This window comes from Terrapene carolina, unplaced genomic scaffold, assembly GCF_002925995.2.
Source record: "Terrapene carolina triunguis isolate 2854851 unplaced genomic scaffold, T_m_triunguis-2.0 Scaffold62, whole genome shotgun sequence".
Classification (NCBI taxonomy): Eukaryota; Metazoa; Chordata; order Testudines; family Emydidae; genus Terrapene; species Terrapene triunguis.
In genome coordinates, this window is record NW_020664413.1 from 36,943,505 (window position 1) to 36,966,602 (window position 23,098).

The window sequence follows — 23,098 nt, forward strand, 5'->3', positions numbered from 1 at the left end:
GGGGCGGCCGGTGGCTTTTTTGCCTAGGGCGGCAAAAAAGCCAGAGCCGGCCCTGCGCGCTCCGCGCCCACTGACAGCGCCTCGGGGCGGCTCCTGCGGCCTTTGCAAACGCCCGCCTGTGGGGGACCGGCAGGCGGGACCCGCCCCTCTAGCTCCAGCCCCCGCAGGGCTCCCGTGACAGTGGGAAGCACATTAGTGCGTCTCACGTCTTCTCCCCGTGAGGGATGCAAGGGGTCCTGGGGCCCAGCTCCTTGTCCGGCCCCATGGCCTTCCTGGGGCGCGTGCGCCAGGGCAGGCGGCGAGGTGGGGTCCGTCACTGCACAGGACTCGCCCTGACTACGGGGCACGTGTTATACCTCGACTGCTTATTCCGGTTACTGACAGGCGCCAAGTGACCCGGAGACCAGCGATCACAGCCCATCGGGCCCATTGCTGCCCACGCCCTGCCACGGGTTAGCCACCGCAGCCGAAGCTCTGCGAGAGGAGGCTTTGTTAGGGATAAGACTGGGCCCATTCTTTCTCGCCTCCGTTAATCTCTACCCCGCTCTCTCACTCATTGCCTGGTGTTGTTTTGTCTCCATACCCCTCCCGGCGTTGTTTTCGGAGGGGCTAGCTTGCCTGGTCTCTTCACCCCAAGCCCCCTGCCTCACGTTAGCTCAGGTGACCACAGGATCATGCCCTGCGAGGAAACAGATCAAGGCAACCGGAAAGGAACTGCTTATGGTACCGTGGAAATATACCAGCTACTTATGCGTTGTAGCTGCCTGGCACTGTAGGGGGACAGTAACCTCCTGGTAGCTGAATGTCGGGCATTCAAACCACACACACGCTGACAAACGCCAGGCAAAGAGAAATGTGATTATGTCAACGATTGCTTCTTCTGTCCTCCCTCTCCGCCCACACTCACACGCCCATCCCCAGTTCAGCGGTGAACCCTGCTGGCAGTGCGCTGTCTGAAAGCACAGCCCGGGGGCGGGGTTGAATGAAGGGGCGGCTGGAAAGTGGGGAGCAGAAGCGGGTAGAAGGCGTAAGACGCACTAATGTGCTTCCCACTGTCAGTCCGGCGGAAGCTTATTCATGCAAGTCCGATCATGTAGTCAAATACTATTTTTCACCCAATTAATTCCTGAACTCTTCCAGGACCCCATTTCATGCCAGTTTATTTTAAGCTGCCATTTTGTTGGAGGCATGCCAATAAATTATTAGATGTTCAGGTCCCAGATGCCTTTTCTTGATGAGCTGATGTGACGTCTCGATCGTACTGCTGATTTGAAGACAGTCATCTCTGCCCCGAGTGACTCCAGACGCCGGTCCAACACAGACCAAGCGCTTGGAGCCCTTTTAAAATGGTGATCTCTGACATTCTCTGTACACCTCATAGGGCAGTGAGGATGGGGGTGCAAAGGCAGGAGATAGGCAACAGGGGGAGAGGAGGATTGTTTATTGTATTGATTTGGGGGTATTTTATTACAATATAACAGCAGATGCCCCCCCAAATGGAAGTGGCTGGATCTCAGACCCTCGTGCCTGGCTTCTGTATTATGTGAATCTGTCTTTTGTTTTAGCTTACGACACCTGGTGTGATGTGGCTCATGGATGTACCAGAAAAATTGGTCTCAAAATATGTGGTAAGTGCAAAGACGCTGTCCATAGTTCGCAATGTGCATTTGTGACCCTTCTTCTGTCTTTGACCCCATCCATGCCTGGGAGTTTCTTGTTGTCAAACAGAACGCTCTCTCCTGGTCTGAAGCAAGGCTGAGAGAGGGAAGCTTTAGTAAGCCATCTTCTTTGTATTAAGATAATTCAGCAAAGGGAACAAAATGAGAAGAGATGTGCCTCCTCCCACTGAGAGCCCGAACGACGCAGCCCCAAGCAATCCCCCAAACTCATTTAGCAATCCGATTTGCTTTTAGTAATTCGTGGGAGGCTGCGTGAGCGCCGCTCTTTGCGGACTCTTCCGCCCTCTGCTGTCAGAAGTGAGCAAAGGCAGCGCAGGGCTTGGAGGCGCAGCACTGCCCTAACTTGGTCTCTAGAGACACAATGAAATCCCGGGTTGTTTTCCACGACCCCCGTGTGCTCGAACCTGCTCCAGTTGAAGTCAATCGGAGCGCTCCCATCGACGTCCCCGGGAGCAGGTCCGTGGCTCAGAGCGCCGCTTCACGCAGCTTTTCATCCCTTTTCTGAGCCATATTTAAAAGCATTTTTTTCAGCACCGAGGTTGGGAGAAAGTGGCCGAGTCTGTGTGGGGCTGTGGCGGGGAGGATGTATGGGGCGTGGTGGTGATGGTTACCCGTTCCAGCACTATTTGATCTGCTAAAAACGAAGCGTTGTCTCTATGCTGCTTCTTTATGAGAAGAGCTGTGAGGAGCATGGTAGCTCACCGTGGTCTCCTGTCTGATGACACAGCTCCACTGAGCTGGGGACAGGGCTAAGGGGAGGCGAAAGGGGCCTGGCGCAGAACTTGTGGAAGCTTAATGAGACTGAGGGAGCGGCCAGAAGGGCGGCTGTGAGAAACGAGCAGGGTTTTTGCCACATCTCACTGTCTGAAAATTTTCAACCTTATCAGGCCAGAAAATACGGATCTCCTGGGGGGGGAGATTAACGAGAGCCTTATTAAACAGCAATTCGTCAGAGCGCTGTGTTTGGGAGATAGTGCTGGCAGCCAGTCAGCGTGCAGGCACATGAAATGAAGGAAAGGAAACAAATATACAATCTGATTGCAACGTTACAGCAAGAGATTCATTTACAGATAACAAGCTGTCTTCGCCTCTCCAGATTTCTTCATAGCGCCTTCCCTTTTGAAGACAAACAGTCTGATCTTTATTATCTGATGCCAAACGATCATTCCTTTTACGCAGCATTTCCCCCGTTATGAATAGGAATTATTTTCTCCCCGTTCTCAATTACCTTTTAGTAAGAGGACCATTTTAGTGTGTGTGAAATGGGCGGTGAGAGCGTTTTTATCAATGCAAAAAACTATTTAAACTCCTTTTCCCCTAATCAAGACTCTTTCGCTAGATGCTTTGTTACATGGAAGTTTGGATTCATGAAAATGTAGGTTGCAATTTTTTTAGCCCTAGGTCTATTAAGAAGTTGCATTGGAACCCAATGGTGCTATTAACGGGTAGCCGTTTAGTTCTATAAATAGCCCCTGATCTGGGTTTAATGGACCGTTTCCCTACGGGTCCCTTCAGTGTCTGGAGCTATGGGCTTTTTCATCATCGTTTTAATTTAGCACGGCAAGCAGAACTGATAAAGTAACGCACCGCTGGGTTTGTTCTGTGTTGCTAGACTACCAGGGTTATGAAGGGACATCGCAGCACCACACAATGTAGGTGTTAAATAAAATAAACTGAAAATGAACAGTCTCACCGTGTTGGATCTGAAGAAGGAAAAGGACTGTTGGGGGGAATTCAAACAAATAACCATCTGGTTTCCAAGCAAGCAAACAAACAAGGATTAAAAGGACACTGTATTACATGAAGGCTTACTTTTAATTTTCAGTACTATTTATTTTATTACTCTTTTCTGCTTTATACTAAAATGATACACTAGATAATAATGATAATACAGGGTAATTCATCTAATACAGTGATTTGTTTAACTCAGCACACGTATAAGTACACACACACAATTAATCACCCAGCTCTATAGCTCAAGCACAGTAATAAAAAGTTACCCTTGGAAACTAAATAACGTAAAATCTTAATGCTGCCAAGTACCATTTTTTAATTACAGCTATTTAATATGACATTTGAATATTTACAGTTGATTCCTCTTAATTCTACACAATATTGTTTCAGAGCCTAAATATTATGGAATTACAGATTTACAGTAAACCGGACACCAGTCGCTTCTGTCTGTCAGGCAGAACTGCTTTTTCTTGAAAACCATTAATTTTGAACGCAAACTTTAAATAAGATTCAAAACAGGGTTCAAAGCAAAAGCAAACACGTGAGCAATGTATCGGTCTTTAACAATGTTTTTGTATATCGTGTATTTTAATTTTTTTACCAACTACTTGTCCAAGATTTATAAGGAATATCTTCCCTTAAATATGTCAGTCTGCCCTCTTATCTAATTAAAAGCCACAGTCTGAAGGGAAAAATACCTTTTTATAAGCAAATGTATTTTAAATGGTTTCATTAATTTTCATTGATAGCAAAGTTCGCTGGCAGTGCTCAGATTTTCACTATTGGTATAGTCCATTTATAATCTTTCATTATGACCCACAAAAATAAGTGTCTTCCCCAGACTGCTGTCATTGCTGAACGGACCCCATTCTACAAACACTTGATTTTACTCCCATTGAAATCAGTGGAACTACTCTGCTGAATAAAACTGTTCAGATGCGTCTGCGTAGTGCGATCGGGACCAGTCTGCTTTCACTGCTGATGATAATGCTCTACAAAATAGCAAGCAACACGGTACGGTAGAAATTTCTAAGACGCCTAAGTGAGTTAGACGCATAAGTCTTACTGAAAGTCAGTAAGACTTTTGCTCATGACTCATCTAGGCGCTTTTGGAATTAACATCCCTGGGAGATATTGGTTTATGATGCATCTAGTACAAATGATTTATGTGTGTATGGAGGGACTATGGTGTTGTGGTTAAAGCATTGGACTGGGAATTCGGAAATCTGGATTATATCCCTCATTCTGAAGTCTATTTGATCTGCAATGTAAGTTGTGTAAAAGACGGTTTTACGCACACTATCCATTCCCCCTTTAGAGTGCAAATGCTATTGTTTCCTATCCATTTTATTTGTTATTAAGCCTGAGATTCAGGACTCCAGTTCTGTCCCTTCTGGTACATTCCTGAGAAAAGTAGCGTTTAAAAATTCTGTCCATGCAAAACAATGAAAATAACTTGCAGTTTAATTTCTGAGTGTAGCAGTTGCTAATAAGGGCTTTCGTCTTCTCAGCTAGACGACAAATAGCATGGACAGAAATTTAGTCTCCGCTGCTTCCACTGTCTCTCCAGCATAATTCTTAATTTAAATTCATAAGTGGGATACATATTTTAACGTTTTGATCTATTCATGTATTTACCCTCAGGCATAGAAACAGCCTTCAAGTAAAGCCCTAGCATGGCTACTCTTTTCTGCATTCCGATGAACTAGTTAAGCGTTTATAAATCACCAGTTCCTAGAAGATGCCCAGGGGAAAAAAAGTAGACGGGAAAAGAAATTGTTGTGCTGTTGTCGGCCAATCAGAAAGCAGTAGACCATTCTATTATTGGTGCGGCTTTTAACCACTTTGGTTCCCCTTATGTTATAAATTCACAAAGTTCCATTAAAATAACATTGTGGTCGAGGAGAGCTCCACAAAGTAAATATGTATACCTGCAGGCAAATAAACTTAAAGCATCAACAGCCCCTATATTCAGTCCTGTGGTATCTATGCCCTCAAACCAGCCTTTTCTCTTGTAGGTTCTCAATAAGGCCAGGTGGTCATATCCCATGTGAGTCTATAAATAGGTAGTAATGCTCCAACTCATAGTCCTGAGCCTGAGTCACGCAAAATACCCATTGATTTCTCTGGAAGCTTTGGATGAGCAAAAAATACAAGACGAGGCCCCCAAGTTGGCTACAAAGTTGTTATGTAAACCCACCTCGGAGCATGAGTCTCACATCTGGGAGTACAACCGTGTTCTCAGTGACTTGTAACGTTAACCAGCGCTGCGAGATTTTCTGCTAAATGGGAATCAAGACTGATAAAAGCCCTTACATTATGGTTGTGCGCGAAAGTGAAGCTGTCACTTACTATTAATAGTTCAATTGCTTTGTTCCGGATTAATCTCGTTTGCCTTTATTCACTTTAGATTAATTAGATAACAACATAGACCGAGGTGCTGGGGAACTTTCTTAAATATGTCAAAGGAAATATTGTTGTCTTTTAATTTGGACAAGAACTCTGGTTCCGTCTTCTCGGTAAGGTGATACCACCACCGAGATCAATCTGAGCACTGAAACACTGCGACCACCAACGAGAGGCAACCAAGCAGTTGCCAGCTATACCAATCCCTTTAGCATCTAGACAACTTCTCCAACCATCTTAAATACAATCTTCTGCCTTCCGGGAGGTAGTTGCCATCTTGTCTGTAATTCAAGATCTGCCCCTCAGTTTAGTATTGGAAATATTTTAAATGTATGTTTATTTTCACGCTACAATATTAACGCCATAGAGGGTATGCAACAGTGAGAAATCGCTGTATTTTTTTTTCAGAGCAGTTGTCCTTTTTACAAAACTTCTTGCACTGAATATTTCAACGAAATGTCTTGTCGTTTATATGGAAAATAATATGCTTCCTGAGACAGAGCATACATCCGGTATAACACATGCCTACTTTGTTATGCTACAACCTCTTTCTCTTTATTAGAGGATCATTTACTCATAAGGTTACAGCAGTTAGGTGGGTTGTTTGTTTTTTGTTTGTTGGTAAGAAATAATTTATTTTTAATACCTGAACAGCTCCTCTTACTATGCACTAGATCTGAGACACCATTATTTAACTTTTCTGAAGTTTCCGGATTGGAGGTTCATGCTCTTAAATGCATCGGGTGGGGGTGGGAGGATGAGAAATGCCAGATAGAGCAGGTAGAGGTGATCATCAAATGGTAGTCCAAAGTACAATGACTATCTGGGGCCAGCCTTGTAAACCATGGGATAGTAACCCTCAATTATGGGAGTAATCCTGTTGATTTAATTTGGCTGTTCAGGTTACTCGTGCAGTGAGGGTTTGCTGTAGTGCATCCACATTTTTGTGTTGGTGTTATGCGACTAATTCCTTCTCTATCTTTGAAACTGAAATGCAGAACTTCCAAGACCATCAATTTTCAGCTAGTGGATCAGTTTAACTGTTCCACAAGTATTACTCTGTAGCCAATTAGTTCATTGTATCATCCAGTTATTGTGTTATTAGTGTTATGGTAAACTCTGACTCATATGCTATTTCATATACATAACAAAGCAGCAGAGGTGATTTTTCACTCTGTTGAGATTGAAACTGTAGCAACAGGAGCTAAATCCATTGTGGTTTAATACAGAATCATTAAATTCAATTTAAATAAAAAAGGCTACCACTCCCTCTTCTTTGTATTTTGCGCTCCAAGTATACTGAGCCAATCTGTAAAAGGAACTCCAGAGCCTGCGGATTTACTGCTCAGTAAATTATAGCAGAATCCCACCCCTATATTCAAGATGTATCTGCAATTTTCAGTTTGCAAAAGTCTAAATCATGAAGGATATTTCAATTGTCAGCCCTCCGTAGCGTTTACCTATGAGAGATTAAACCTCTAGTTGGTAAACTGGTGGCTGCGAGCCCAGAGGGGTAGAAGGGGGGCCTTCCAGTCTAGAAGGCTAGCCAAGGGAAATGGACAGAACGGAACAAGGAAAACAGTTACAGTGTTGGCTTTTCCTACACGCAGTCTTTCTCCTTAACTCGTAACACAAAGTGTGGTTGGTTTTGATGGATTCAAATTTGATGGTAAAGTTTTTTTTTTCAAGTGTCAAGGCTCGAGAGGCTGGTGGGTCAATGGGAACCTTTGGATGACAGATCATTGCAGTTCTAGTTAAATGTTTACTTTATCAGTATCCCTGTCATAATGTCGAATTACCACAGAATGTGCCATTCTCAAACTAAACTATGGCACCGTTTGACGTTAAGTGGCTACAGAGGCTGAAGAGTGGATCATGTCTAAAGACGTTTCTATAAGGTCTCTAATAAAAACAACGTTGCCGGATGGGAAATAAAAATCCATTTACATGGTTAACACAAAGAGACAGGTTTAGCTGGTTTACTTTGTTTAGCTAGTGCGGATTGAATGGGAAATATAATTATTGTTTTCATTTCTACTTTATGCACGGAGAATATTGTTGTTTTCTATTAGGATATTGTATGGAGCCCATCGCTGTAGTACTTGAGCGCCTGAAAATATTCTCATAATGATTATTTATATATAATCTTGTGTGTTACAACTGTATCTCCGATAATAGCAGATTTTCTGAAGCCAGAAGGAAATGATTAAAAACACAGAAATATTTTTTTACCTGAAAATCAGCATCTCCTCTCTTTTTACTGATATTAATTTATCGTCACTAATAGGGAGAGGAAGCTCGCTGAGGTTAGTGCCTCTATCTTTAGAACTGGACAGTCTCCTAGGTTAGCCAGTTACTAACATACTTCCTTTGCGTGATGGCAACACGAGGAGGAAAACTGAAAGTTTCCCTGATTTTAATCACACATCACTGCCCTTTTCTGTCTGCTAGGCCCATAAACTTCGCCTGCAGGCTGCAATGGCATTGACTCATCCTGAACGCTCTTCCAGTGCCTGATTACTGAAGTGGAATCTGTCTGATCGACTTAATAAGAATTTACCACTGCACTAAATGACGAGAATTTGTTTTTTGCATGGCTGGGTTTCTGTAGTTGATGTCATTTGGAGCTCACCCTCCTCGAGGCAAATAATCCCCATAAATACTCTTACTCCTGACCTCATTAAGTAGATACAGAGCAAACCCCACTTTGAACTGTTGTCTAGTGAGCTGCTTTAAGCGTTTATAAACATGCTGGGAAGTGAGAATAGTCTGACCTGTGGATCTTGTAATAATAATGTAGGGTTCTTGCAAAGGAACAACAGCCTGGAAGATAAGAGCCGGATTGTGAGCTCTCTCAAAGAAAGGCAATCTTCCAAGAACCTGCTGGCTTGTGAGAACAGCGAGAGGGAAGCCAGGTTCAGGCGGGCCGAGACAGACTTCTCCAATTTATTTGCTAGAGGTAAGTGCTCCTTACAACTATTGTCTGCTTAATCTCAGCAGTGTTTTTATGGTCTGTCTTTCTGGCATTGCATCTAGCTGCAGATTTTGCTTTTTAATAACTTTTTTTTCTGAGAATTTTGCTGTCAGAGTAACACCCTGTAGATGTTGTAGATAACATGTATAATATCAATATATACGTACTTATATGTATTTAAAATACTTTGGGCCAGATCCTCAGCTGGCGTAAATCGGATCAGCTCCAGAGACTTCAGTGGAGTTACGCCAATTGCACCACCTAAGCATTTGCCCCACAAAAAATAATCAGTTAGACGCATTTTTTCATTGTAAATCGGCCACTGAAGACGTTAAATTCTTTCCAGTACAACGTATGCTTGACAGGGGTGTGTTTGTGTCAGTCTGCTGTGATTACGTTTTGATGCATAAACTGGTATCTTCTGACAATCTGCTGGAGGCGAGAGAGGATAGGCAGAGTGCTGGTCTTATATTTTATTGCTCCATTATCCCATGAATACTTACAGTAAATCTATTTTTAATTTGGGAAGAGCGCTCATTACCAATGTGTGTTTAAAAGCTAGTTAAAACAGCATAGCTATCCGATTAGGAAGCATCGCAGTTAATATACTCCTAATGGGGTGAGGTGGGGGAGAACCAGAAGCACCTTCAGCCACAGGTTTCATTTGCCAGACAGAGCGAGTGAACTGAGACAATGTTGTGCAGGGAGCAGCGTCTAACTCTCGGGCTAGTTGCTAAGCGTGTTTCCCCCTCGGAACACGATAGATTAGCTTGTAGGGTGTCATGATTTCAGTGACATGCGCTTTTTAGCATCTAGCAGGAAGCTGCTATTGAGTGCCCTCGCCGCCCGATGATGAATGGGAATGAAGCTGACAGAGCCCTGGCAGGGATACCAGACACTGTCACGCATTCCGCTGCCTCCGGGCTGTCGTGTTGCAGGACCCTGGAAATGACGCTCCGCAGGGAGCTGGTCCATATTCTGCCCCCCGATTGCTAGGCAGGCGCTGAGTTCTTCTTGTGTCCCGCCCGCCGCAGATTTGCTGCCTGCCAAGAATGGCGAGGAGCAGACCATGCAGTTCCTGCTGGAGGTGGTTGACATTCTCCTGAACTACGTGAGGAAGACGTTCGACAGGTCCACCAAAGTCCTGGACTTCCATCACCCGCACCAGCTGCTGGAAGGGATGGAGGGCTTCAACCTGGAGCTCTCGGACAACCCCGAGTCCCTGGAGCAGATCCTGGTGGACTGCAGGGACACGCTGAAGTACGGAGTCAGGACAGGTACCGTCTCCCAGACCCTGCTCTCCATAGTGGGGGGAAGGGAAAAACGCGGTAAGGGGCCGGTTTCTGCGGGCTTGGCTCAGGCCTAGGGGGCCTGTTGACTCTTATGTTGCTCCTTGTGTGGGTCATCAGAGCAGGATTGGGCCCAACGTATTAACGATACACTCCCCCGGCCTCTACCTCGCCGGAAGGGGCTCAACTTTGTAAAGGTTCATTCCAGCCCCTCTCTCTCGCGGAAAGTGACTTTGTCACCAGTGCCAGGCGCGGCTGCTTCATCCCTCACTCAAATGGGTATCATTTCCCGGGGTTGTTTGTGGAGCCCAGACACAAGTTTTTAAGACGTAATATCTTTCACTTGGTGAAATGCAAGCCGCCTGCATCTCCGGGGAGCGATGTCATTAGGCAAATGAGGGTATAAATGAGACGGAATTCGCAGTTTTTCTTCTTTATGTTCACCAGACGTTTAATGAAATCCTAGGAATCGTTAATAATCAGATTTAAACTCACTACACAGGGAGTCTCTCACTTCCAGGTCATTTTGAATCCCATATCAATAAATACTTTTATCACAACTTCCCTTCTTATTCAGTGAGCTGTAGCCACAAACCCAAAATAAAGTCACTGATCGTCCGCTTGTTGTTTCGCCTGAAATGTTTTACTTTTAAGTCTGTATGGTAGGGATCTAAATTGCCAATAACTCAGCATATGGCAGTTACCCGAATAGCAGTTCAGGACCTGGAGCAATAACAGGGCAGAGCCCCTCTGCCCCATCCTCTCACCCCTACCCCTACCCCTTGCCGCTAATTCTGCTCACTCCGTGAGACCGATGGGAAAGGCTACAACTTCTGTCAGAACTATTCATGATCATCGCTCCATATGGTTTTACAATAGAAGCTCCTTGCGGGGGGCGGGGGAGTCAGAAGGGTTTCAAATCTTCCTTCTGAAATTCTCCTGATGAGCTATTAAGAGCAATGCTTTCTAAACTACGAGCATTGCTTGCGGAACGGTTCAGCCACATGGGACTGAGGGGGGTTGTCCATCATATCTTCCTTCCTAGTACAAAACCGATCGATTTGAACTAAGCAACAAAAACTACGAAAATAACGTTTTGATCTTGTCGGCCCAATTTGCACTGTTCTGAATTCTTCAAGAGTAGCAAGTACTGTGTTTTTGTCTTGTGCCCGTTTTAACAAGTGATAGCGTATTTCAGACTCCCAAATCTGCCCTTTTAACCTGTGGCCAGCATGTTCTTTCAACAAAAGCAACAGTTACTGCAGTTTAATTTAATTTCCTAATTCCATGCCTGGTTGTCTGTGTTCTCTATTGTTCCGTTAGTGGGGTTATGTTGTTATGCTGTTTAGCTAGCACTTTTCTCCTGACTCTTCCTACTTGTTACCTGGGATTTTATTGGTGCTATATGCTGACAGCTATTTCTTATTAATGTTATTAAATGGCACTTGAGACGCAGATATGGTCAAATAGACTGTATTCATAGTAGCAGCAGGTTAAGGATTTTAATAACAGAAACTTAAGGCTTTGTGACGGATCCAGCAGCAGCCATTAAAGGCAATGGAAAGACTCCAATTAACTTCACTGGAGCTTGGATCGGGCACGGAGTTGTAAAGGCTTTCTTCAGGCAAAACTCCAGTTGAAGTCCATGGGATTTAGTCTGTTGTTTAAAAAAGTAATCCATCATAAGGGGGAAAAGAAAAGATACGCGCTGAAAACATCAGCAGAAGATACCCCGCTGATTTATTAAAATAGTTTCTCAAACTGTGTCAAGACAGCAAGAGAAGAATAATTGTTTTGTAAAATAAAAAGCGAATCCATTTTAATATAACTGCTATTTAACCTCTACCCAACCACTATTCAGCAGAGCAGTAACCGGAAACAAATATTTACGTTCATTTGGCATACGGTTTTCTGGAGAGTGTGAAACTTTTCTGCAAAATCTGTGAGGGTTAATGTTGTTAGAAAAGATGTGGCTTGTTAATATACAACTGTAAAATCCTGTGGGCATGTAATGTAGACATTATATGCAGCGGAGTGAAAGGAATAGCTAACCCCATGCATGAGGGGTTTGCAGGAAAAGTGTAGACTACATGAGCAATTAATTTTGTATAACTAAAATAATTAATTAGGCTATAATAATTAATGGATGTTGAGCAAGTTGCATACTGTTTAGGAATGTTGTTAACTAGTGGACAGTCCTCTCCCCACCATCCCCACAAATCTTACATTATTTAGAGCAGAGTTCTGAAGCCTTTTTTACTTTATTCTATCAATTATTTTACAGCACCTCACGGATCAATTGCTCATAGGTTATCCTATTTGCAAGAAAGGGATGTTAGCAATGTTCTAGAGAAAATTTACTTATCTATATTAAGGATCCCGTAAAAGGAAGAGAGTCCTGTGGCACCAGGTGCCACAGGACCCTCTGTTGCTTTTTACAGATTCAGACTAACACGGCTACCCCTCTGATACGTAAAAGGTATTAGCCTAGGATTTGAGGGAGCAGCATTCAATTCCCCGGACCACCACAAACTTCTTGTGTGATTTTAGGCAAATCATTTTGTCTTTCTGTGTCTCAGTTCCCCAGCTGTAAAATGGAGATGGTGTGAAAATCAGTACATTAAAGATTATTGAGCCTGATCCTGGCAGTTCTGCCAGTTGATTTCAGTGGTAGAAGGATTTGGCCATTTATTAGAACTGCAATGATTCTAAAGTTCTTATTTGCCTTTTCTTATTAATGGTATTTGTTTTGTTTATGTATACATTTATTATTGAGGTGGGGCAATGAAAGTCGATAGTCGGTTTATAGTCCGTGTCAGCTTCAGGTTTTCCAGAATGTTGGGGATACAAACACTACAGACTCAGAGGAATATTTATTTGTTTTAAAAATTGTTTCCACCGGAATGTTTAAAAATCCTATGGCAATACTTCTATCGCTCAACTTTTTGTAAAAACTGGCTTTTTTAAGGGGAGGGGAGGTTGTTTAGTTTGGCTTTTGTTTGTTTGTTTTCAAGCTAAATGTTGGGCCAAATTCGAGGTGCCCGTGTCCCTTTTTGATGTCCAACATTGAACCTTACCATAGTTCCCCGATGAATTGATAAATATGTGGGAGAGCTTTACATTATGCATTATATGTTCCGGGTACTCCTCGGGAGCTCAGGATTTCTGATCGGGAGAGATTACCACCTGTTAGTGTTAGGGGTGTGAACAGGGTTGGTCTAATATTTGGACTCACTCTGTCTTTGCAAAGAGAGGCCAGCTAAAATACAGCGGTCTGCCTGACTCTGAAGTCATTCACAGTTAGAGCAATACCCTCGTTTTAGTTTAGCTGAATGTTCTCTTTCAAAACTTTTCAGGGGCCCCGCCCCGATCCTGTCCCATTGAAGTCTGTGGGAATCATGCCATTCCGTGCAAGCAGGATCAGGCCCAGCGAAACTTTCCTTTATTGCAGAGGCTCATGCAAGAGAAGGAAGAGCAGAGTTCTTGGCTGTTCAGCTCCGCCTGCCTACTGTTCGCGGCCCTAACCATTGCTTATCTAAAGAGACCCAGGAGTACACTCTGCATAGCTTTTCTCCATTTAAATGCAAATATGACCCAAGTCTGCTGGTCACTGGTGCTGAAATATGTTATCCCCCTGCACTTCACCACCACCCAATTATAGCAGTTCTAGGGGCAGCTAACAGAATAAGCCACAAATTCAACCTTTTCACTTTGTGAAAAGGCATTACTTGGTGCCACACATTTTGTCTTATAAAGCCAGGCTTTGGGTGACTGCTGAAATAAAAATGAACCGCCAAAGATAACAATGAAAGGCATGTGACGTGCTATATTGTTTTCAATCTTCCCAGGTCATCCTCGTTTTTTCAACCAGCTCTCCACTGGACTGGATATTATTGGCTTGGCTGGTGAATGGCTGACATCAACTGCAAATACTAACATGTAAGCAGTCTCCTATTTTTTTTTATTTTTATTTTTTTTGTGATTAATGATTATACAGGTTGCCAGGACTGATTTCTGCAACTCATTTATAATAAAGATGTCCCATGTAATGTATTACGTGTCCTATGCATTCTTATGTTATATAACGCAGCAATAAACTAGTGGAAACAATTATAGCTTTCAACAGATTTTAAGAGGAAATCTTGCATTACTATCACACACAAACTCAAATATCCCAGAATAAAGTGTAAGTAAACTATAGTCATTCTGATAATACAACACCAAATGATGGAACGTCTTTTGGGAGAAATTTTTGTTTATCTATCCCAGTGTGTTACAACCAGAACTCTTATAATTTAGATGGTCTTTCTTTCTTTCTTTCTTTCTTTCTTTCTTTCTTTCTTTTTCTTTCTGCCTGAGCTAATTTGGGTCCATTCTTGTTAAGATCTGAATTTCCAATTAATAATTTTGCAATTATCCTAATGCAAACACTAGAGCATAAACTATTTATGGACCTGATTCTGCTCCTGCTCCCATTGACCTCAGTGAGAGCAGGATTGGGCCCTTAGCTTCCTCTTTATTCAGCTGTCATCACATAAGTGGCTTTTAAGAGGGTTCAGAAAAGCTGTCAAAAGGATTAAAAACCATAACATTCAAAATTAACTTGATAATATAAAGGAATTATCCCGACTGAGATTAGTTAAAATACAGAGTATGGCAGGATCAGACTGATAACCTTTTGGACCTAGATTGTATTTAATAATTTACCCTCCATTATTCATTACATTGAAATGTAATGAAAGTGAAAATTAAGTTCAAGGTGTGTTGCTGTATTTCTACAACAAATAGTGTCATTCAGAGAGGGGAAAAAAGCCTTTGGGCAGTTTTAAATTATGTATTGATTTGTGTATGCTCCAAAAAGTGTGACATGCTTGGAGTCAAAATACTTATCAGATAACAAATACCACTTTCCATTTCAGGACTTTAATGGATGTGTGTATGTATTGTGTTATGGCTGTGTTCATTTCACCTAAAACTGCCACTAACATGGAAATGTAGCTTTGTTGTTGCTAATGTGTAAAGTGCAATGAAATTTACCTGCAAATGGAAAAATGAAGATTATTTTCATTTCCTTCATCCATTGATAATGGTTCACTGGGTATAGCTGATTACTAGCTGCTGTATGTAGTTTGCCAGATGTGCCCATCCAGTGACTCCAGAAACAAAGAAACCACATAAGAGACTCAATTCAAAAACACCTAGTTCTTTTTAATAATACTGCTCCCAGTTAATTTCGTATTTTCAAAAAATTGTATTAGTGAGTCAAATGAGAAAAATAATTGAAAAAAACCCATTATACCCTCAATTTGTAATGTGACTGTTGAATGATTTGTTTAGTATGACACACACCATTTTAAAATTAAAAATGTGATTAATTTTCTAAAAAAAATTTGCTTAAATTCCACTACTGTGTAGGGAGAAAGCATACTCTATTTTTAAAGTTATCAGGTAAATTAAGCGGATGACACTTATTGTGAGCCAAATTCTTTCTTGACTATCATCTCATGCAATCTCAGTGAAGTCAATTAGGTTGCACAAGCTATAAGTCAATGCAGAGTTTTACTTTATGACAGCATACTGTGTGGCTGTATATATTAAAAATAATTATTAAGAACATTTCATTCACTTATCTAATTTCAAAAAGGTGATTATTATGAAGGATTTTTTTTCTTGGATTGACTTAGAAAATTGTCCTGTTAAAATAGCTTAACTCAGTAAAGTTCTTTACCCTTTCTGGATAATTTGCACTTTAAACAGACAAACATATTAAATACATATAGAAAATGATTTTCTGTAAGCATGAAAATTGCACAGCTTACCCTTTTTGTGTTGGATTTACCAAACACAAATCACATAGACTGTTCCCTTACTTCAGCTGTGCAATGGAAAAATGCAATATATTTCAAGAATTTAAGACCAATATGAAATAGCTTAATAGAACACAGTAATTACAGAGACTGTTAAAGACGTGTTTATACAATATTATATGATTCAAACACATCAATAGAGAAGGTTACTTAAAATTATCATATAGTTTCTATCCATTCTAGAGAATAGATTCTCTGGTTAGTGCAGCTTTCCAGCACTGAAGAAGAGTTAATGAATGACCTTTATGTAGAAATTGTTCTAACCTAGTTCTGCTAGAGAAGCATGTAATGTGGTACGTAACATTGGATTCTTGTGACAAAATTATCTTCCTATTGCCATTTTTCTTTTCCACCTCTAAACACCTCTAAATACTTTTGATTAATTGCACAGAATATTTTTTCCCCATATGGGCTTTGAGTGATCAGAATTTCATCTTACCATCTTTATATTTTGTTGGTGTTATTATGAATCTGATAAGCCATGTTAATCATAGTAGAGTCTCCATGTACATATACAAATTGAGTACCAGAATAGTATCAGTAATTGAAATTACGACTCATAAGACATTTAGGGTGGAATTTTCAGAAGTGATCAGTGTTGATCTAACTCTGTTCCCATGTAGTCAGTGATAAACCTTCCATTGGCTTCAGTGGGAGCAGAATTAAGCTAGTGCTGGGTACTTTTAAAAAACCCACCCTTCCATGTTTTCAATCACTGTCAATGATATCTGTAAAGACTATATTAGTATGAGAGTTCCAAGGGTCATATCCACATGAAGGTCATTTCATAACAAGAGTTGTTTTTCCATGGCGGCACACATTTTTTACTTTTAGGCTGAGATTGTCAAGGGTACCCACTTAAGGGTAAAAATAAATGGGAATAGACTAGAGCATCCAAATCCCAAAAGTGATTTTGAAAATCTTAGCCTTAGTCTTTGGGTATTGGACTTATGATTTTTTATCATCCACAATCTTCCATCATTTCTTTGTGAATCTTTGCAGGCTCATGCAGTAGTTTCCCTAGCAATTGCATTAATTCATTTTGACTTATTTAAAATTTTCTCTGTGAATACTCTTACTATGACACACACAAAAAAACCTTGTTAATAGCTATGTACTCTGTGTACAGGCAATTTATTCTTTCAGGAGGTATTTGGAGTTCCATTTGAAAGTACTCGGGGCCAAATCCAAAGCTATTTAAATCAATGGAAAAAAATCCCTTTAACTTCAATTGGCTTTGGGTTAGGCCCTCAATGACCTATACACTAGAGGATTCACATGGACTTTAGTTGGAGTTTTTCCAAATAAGGACTGGAAGATTGGGCCCTAGATTTGCAATGTATAAAAACAATGTTATAACTTTGCTCCTGGATATACTGCAGATGGAGCTTAATTTATAAACTCTGTATTTCTGTCATCGCTGGCAATGCTCAACTTCCAGAACACCACTATAAGTGATTCCCTGTTGCAATTCTGATGATTTAAAGAAAAATAAATGTACTGTTTTGACTCTTCAAAACTGAAAATAACTAGGAATAGACAAAAATACAAAGCCTATCTCATCTTAAATGGACATCCTAACAATGTCATCTTGGTACTAGGACAGAAGAGGGATATCATTAAGGACCTTGGCTGGGTTTTGAAAAGGCAACTAAGAAATTTAGATGCCCAGATCCCATGAAATTCAGGTGTCTAACTCCCTTGAGCCCCTTTGAAAATCCCACCCCTTACATTTAGTTACTTTCTGCCCCATTCTAAATTCTTTTTTTTTTTTTTCAGTGTTCAAAATAAACCTAGTCTCACATAGCTTGTTTACACTGATAGTAATTTGACAATAAGCCTTCCTTGGTCACCTAGCAGAGTAGCATAGCCTATCAATCTAATTCAAATTTTTGTCCATGACACATATGGCATACTAGACTATGCAATGCTTCTGGTCTGCGTTAGGTGGATATAATAGTTGACTGCTCTCTTGTTGTTTGTAATTGGTAATTAGAAAATCATCATTTATAATTACTCTTGACAGATATTGATTGCATGGCATTGTAGAAATAAATTGTCCTTGGGGATTATTAGCAGAATATGTCCACATAAATAATTGTATTTAGATTTTTGAGCCCTAGTTCAATATTTCTAATTATCTTTGTGGTAAGCTGTCTAATGCTTACTGTTTTCATAACTCTACAATTCTGACAATATGCTATTCTACAAGTGTGAAACTGGCACTCTGTGAACCAAATATTTTACAGTCTAATTTTGCATAGTACGGACTGTCAATATTGCTGTAATTACTGTAAATTGTATAAACACAGAACGTTCTGATCAATGGTTAGCAGAAACAATAGAAAACATACATGGGGCCTAATACTGCAGTTCTTACTTGCAAAATATTCCCACTGGCCTTGCAGGAAGTTTTGCTTGAGTAAGAGCTGCAGTATCAGGTCCCGAATTCACAGGCAATTTGGTTATGAGTCTTAAACATTTTCACAAAGGATCAAAGATTCAGCATTTATGTGCATTTTGGAATGTGAACTATGTATCAGTTTTGTTTTTTTATCCACTCAGGTTTACATATGAAATTGCACCTGTTTTTGTCCTCATGGAGCAAATAACGCTTCGAAAGATGAGAGAGATTATTGGCTGGTCAAATAAAGATGGTGATGGAATATTCTCACCTGGTAGGTTTTAGTCTCACTTTTGACAAGTTGAGATAAATATCGCCTGTAGTTGAACGCATACATTCATGTAAGTACTGTAATAGAAAACGCAGTGTCTGAGTTTTAAAACTAATAATGGTTCACCTAAAGCATTTGTTTCTTTCAAACTTCCCATAAAGGGTTAAAAACATTCATATGCAGTTTTCATCTTTTAGTATAGTTATGAATATAACTATTCAGAAATTTTGCCAAAATTTTCAAACTTTAGTCCTAAAGTTAGGTACCAAAATCCATATTAGGTGCCTAATTTCCAGAGGTGTTGAGCAACTACATATCCTTGGCTGACAGCCCTCACCTCTAAAAATCCTGACACATATTTAGGTGCAGATCTGGGCTGGAGGTCGTGGACGAGGAGTATGCTGTCTTTGCCACATCATCCTCCCCTTTCTCATAATTCATAGATGCAGCTCTATGGATGGTCAATAAGGATTTGGATTCTAGGTGAGGGACTGGAGGATGGCCACTTTCTATGGCATCATCTCCCCGGAAACCTGCAGAGAATCTGAGAGTATGATTATGCTGGCCCCGTCCAAAGTACCTCTCTTATCACTCCACTCCATGCTCTGAACCCACTCCATGAATGGAGCATAGGGACAATGGTCAGTGGCAGAGGGGGCTGGGAAGCAGTGCAAAGGTTCATGGCCTCTTTGCTGATGGCCTTCATTTCTAGCAGGATTCCTGAGATGTGTGGGTTTTGGGGGACTAATCCCCTTCTTGTTTCAGAAGATGGAGGACAAATCCCAAGCACAAAACCCATGAATGCAAACTCACTAAGTTCCTAGTCCCCTATGCAGGAAAAAGACACAAATCGGTCTGGCCTAATGCACTGGTTAATGGTAATGTTTAAGGAAAGCTGTTTTAGAGTCTATTATAGGTCTTCAGTGTCATGGAATTAGGTATGAAGTTGCTATTCTTGTTAAGTGAGGTTGTGGGCCTCATTCCCAAGTGCAGCATATTGAACACTGACCATCTAATGAATGTGTTACAGAAATATTAACAATCAGAAGGGGAGATAAATAAGAAATTCTGACTTCCAATATGGATTCTTAAAAGGTCTGTCTTTTAGACCTTCCTGACAGATAACCATGCATCTCAGTAATTTGTTCTTTCATACTTCACTGAAGTTTTCACTACATTGCACAAATGATATTGATATGCCTTTGTTCTATAAAAGGTCAGATTGCTTTTCTCATTTTCAATGTTTTATTATGTGCTCTTTTATAGGAGGGGCTATATCCAATCTGTACAGCGTCATGGCTGCTCGCTACAAGTATTTCCCTGAAGTCAAAACTAAAGGCATGGCTGCAGTTCCTAAACTGGTTCTTTTCACTTCGGAACATGTGAGTTCAACACACTGCTAATTGTTGTTGTTAATATATTGCCAAATGTTTTTAAGACATTCAGATAAGTGACTATTCCACCATTAAGGCTGTGTATGTTTTTCCTGCAGAGTCACTACTCAATAAAGAAAGCTGGGGCTGCACTTGGGTTTGGAACAGAAAATGTGATTTTGATAAAATGCAATAAAAGGTAGGATGAATGTTAAGTTCTTGATATATTAAATGTGTTCATCTGTTAAATTTGTTTTATTGTGCTTAAGGACTGGTTCAGTACAGTGTGTCAAGCTGCTAATGATCTGTTGAAAAGATCCCATTAAATTATTTCTGCTGTAGCTGATACTCTTTTGTGCACAATCTTTTAATTTTCTTTGTCTTTTTGTTTCTGCAATAATTACAGAGGGAAAATAATACCAGCTGATTTTGAAGCCAAAATTCTGGAAGCTAAGCAAAAGGTACGCATTTTAAAGCTTAGTAGTTTAATGTTTAGATTAAGAATTTATTACTTTTTCCCTTTGAGGATGAGGAATAACATTCAATCAGAATATTTATTCTAGACGCTATCAGAGACCTATTTTATTCTACAATGATAATTTTGGTTGTATAGCTCTAAATTTCTACACTGTTCAAGAAATAATCTACAGATCTTGGTTTTCATTTACTGTTTAATTCATGTAGTTATTTCAAACTCTTGACATACACATATATCTTTCTGAACAAGGCCTAAATGGTTACGATTTTTCCTTTTTAGTTTTCTGTTTTAGAAAAATTGAAAAAGATTATTATTAATATGGAAAATTATATCAAAATTGTAAGAACCTTTTGGGGGCTAATCCTTCAGAATTCCTATTGACTTCAAGGGTGGGTTTGTAGGATCGGTCCCTTTAAACGTTAATTTTAATTTTCCATGTGAGGAAAATTATATTTAAAAATAAAAATCAATAAAATAACAAATTAATGTTTTGTAAAGCAGTGAAGAGGAATCTTCAAAAGTTGGTGTTCAAGAGTACCTATTCTAAATAAGCTGTAGCTTGCATATTAAATAAATATATTTTTGTAGCTATGCTGTCCCAGTAACAAGTAGATAGGTATATTTTAAATTGTATTTCATGAAGTTCAAAGTCACCTCAGTTTGATACGACTTGCAGTTGCACTTTTAAAAGTCTTCTGTATACAAAAAAGATCAAAGGAACAACTGTCAACTTAAAATCACACTTCTGTCTGAATTTTTTTATTTTTCATTTATTTATTTTTTGCTTAATATTGTTACAAGAGTCTCCTAACTGTACCATAACTGAAAGAGATCAGAGACCAAATTTTTCTTTGTTTTTTTACTTTGTGCATTTGACAATACTTTGTATAATCAGTTTCCCCATTTCCCATGTCGCCAATCAGGGAATCAGTTTTCATTGTTGTTTCTGGGGGTCTTTCATGCCAGCAACAATGGAGACAAAAACATTTTTAAAAAAATGGAAAAATTGAGTAGTTAAACCACAAACGTTGACATGGGGACACAGAGGCAGGTGAAGCACCTGAAATCACTTTTAAGTCTGATTTTTGAGATGGACCAGATTTCACACTGAATCAGCATTATTTATATTGCAGGGACATGTTCCACTTTATGTAAATGCAACCGCAGGCACAACAGTGTACGGGGCCTTTGATCCAATAGAGGAGATTGCAGACATTTGTGAAAAATATAACCTCTGGCTCCATGTAGATGTAAGTAACTGAACAATCTGCTCAAACTAATCCTAGTGACAGAGGATTCTAGTCTGCAAATGTTTCATGTTGAATTTAAATCTTTACTATTGAGCAGTGCTCATCTTTCCTGTGATTTTGATTTTAAGAGCATTGCAAATAGATATAGAGCCCCATCCTAAGAATCCTCCACATATTTAACTTCCATTAGAAGTTCAGTGGTCAGAGGGTTTAAAGGGCTGGGTGCGTGGTAAACTAAAATATTATAGACTTTTCAAAAATACTGACTCTTTACCTGTTCTTCCAACACTTTCAGGCTGCTTGGGGAGGTGGACTTCTAATGTCCAGGAAGCATCGTCATAAGCTGAATGGAATAGAAAGGTACTGCACACGGTTTATTGGTGTTGCTATTTATTTATGCAGTTGTACATGGTCTTTCACAAATGTATGAAAGGACAAAGTCCCTGCCTCAAGGAGCTTACACTGTAAATTAAACAGAAACAACACAAACAATAAAAGGTTGAACAGGGGGTTGAAAACTGCACTGGAGAGGAGGTCAGTGATGGAAGGCAAAGTGAAAGGTAAGTTTGAAGGAGGACAGGGAGATTGTTTAGCAAATAGGAGAGGGGAGACAGTTCCAAGAGTAAAGTGTAACTTCAAAGGAGGCACAATGGGAAAACTAAAGAGAGAGGACAGGCTGACCTGTAGGAAATGAGATTTAAGATGGGCTGGGCCTTGAGAATAAGGATTAAAAGGCTAAACTTGGTGTGGGGGAAAAAAGAGGAATCCTGGGAAGGGATTTGAGAGAGAAAGAGAAAGAAAGAGTGTGTGTGTATGGGGGGGAAGGTTATGGGAATCCTCACCTGGAAGCTCTTTGCAATCACTTCCAGTAATTATTGAGCCTTTATTCTAGCTACAGATGAATTTTCTATAAATGAGAGCCAATGATCTCAACATCAACCAGAACAGGGGTAGGCAAACTTTTTGGCCTGAGGGTCACATCTGGGTATGGAAATTGTATGGGGACCCATGAATGCTCATGAAATTGGAGTTTGGGTGCAGGAGGGGGTGAGGGCTCTGGCTGGGGGTGCGGGCTCTGGGGTGGGGTTGGGGATGAGGAATTTGGGGTGTAGGAGGGTGTCCAGGCGAGGACCGAGGGGTTCGGAGGCCAGGAGGGGGTTCTGGGCTGGGGCATGGAATGGGAGTGTGGGGGGTGAGGGCTCCAATTGGGGGTGTAGACTCTGGGGTGGGGCTGGGGATGAGGGGTTTGGGGTGCAGGAGGGTGCACCAGGCTGGGACTGAGGGGTTCGGAGGGCAGAAGGGGGATCAGGGCTGGGTCAGGGGGTTGGGGCATGGGGGGATTGGGTGCAGGCTCTGGGCGGCACTTACCTCAA

General features: G+C 40.9%; 1 protein-coding gene across 1 annotated transcript in view; it reads left to right on the top strand.

Moving 5' to 3' along the window:
* GAD1 (glutamate decarboxylase 1) overlaps positions 1-23,098 on the top strand; it is a 36,799-nt gene that overhangs the window by 2,629 nt on the left and 11,072 nt on the right. Inside the window, exons 2-11 of the mRNA XM_024201249.1 lie at positions 1,566-1,628; positions 8,620-8,778; positions 9,828-10,070; positions 13,931-14,021; positions 18,515-18,627; positions 19,891-20,006; positions 20,117-20,196; positions 20,404-20,458; positions 21,609-21,725; positions 22,021-22,085. Coding sequence (XP_024057017.1) covers positions 1,566-1,628; positions 8,620-8,778; positions 9,828-10,070; positions 13,931-14,021; positions 18,515-18,627; positions 19,891-20,006; positions 20,117-20,196; positions 20,404-20,458; positions 21,609-21,725; positions 22,021-22,085 — 1,102 coding nt within the window. The remainder of the gene's footprint in view (positions 1-1,565; positions 1,629-8,619; positions 8,779-9,827; positions 10,071-13,930; positions 14,022-18,514; positions 18,628-19,890; positions 20,007-20,116; positions 20,197-20,403; positions 20,459-21,608; positions 21,726-22,020; positions 22,086-23,098) is intronic.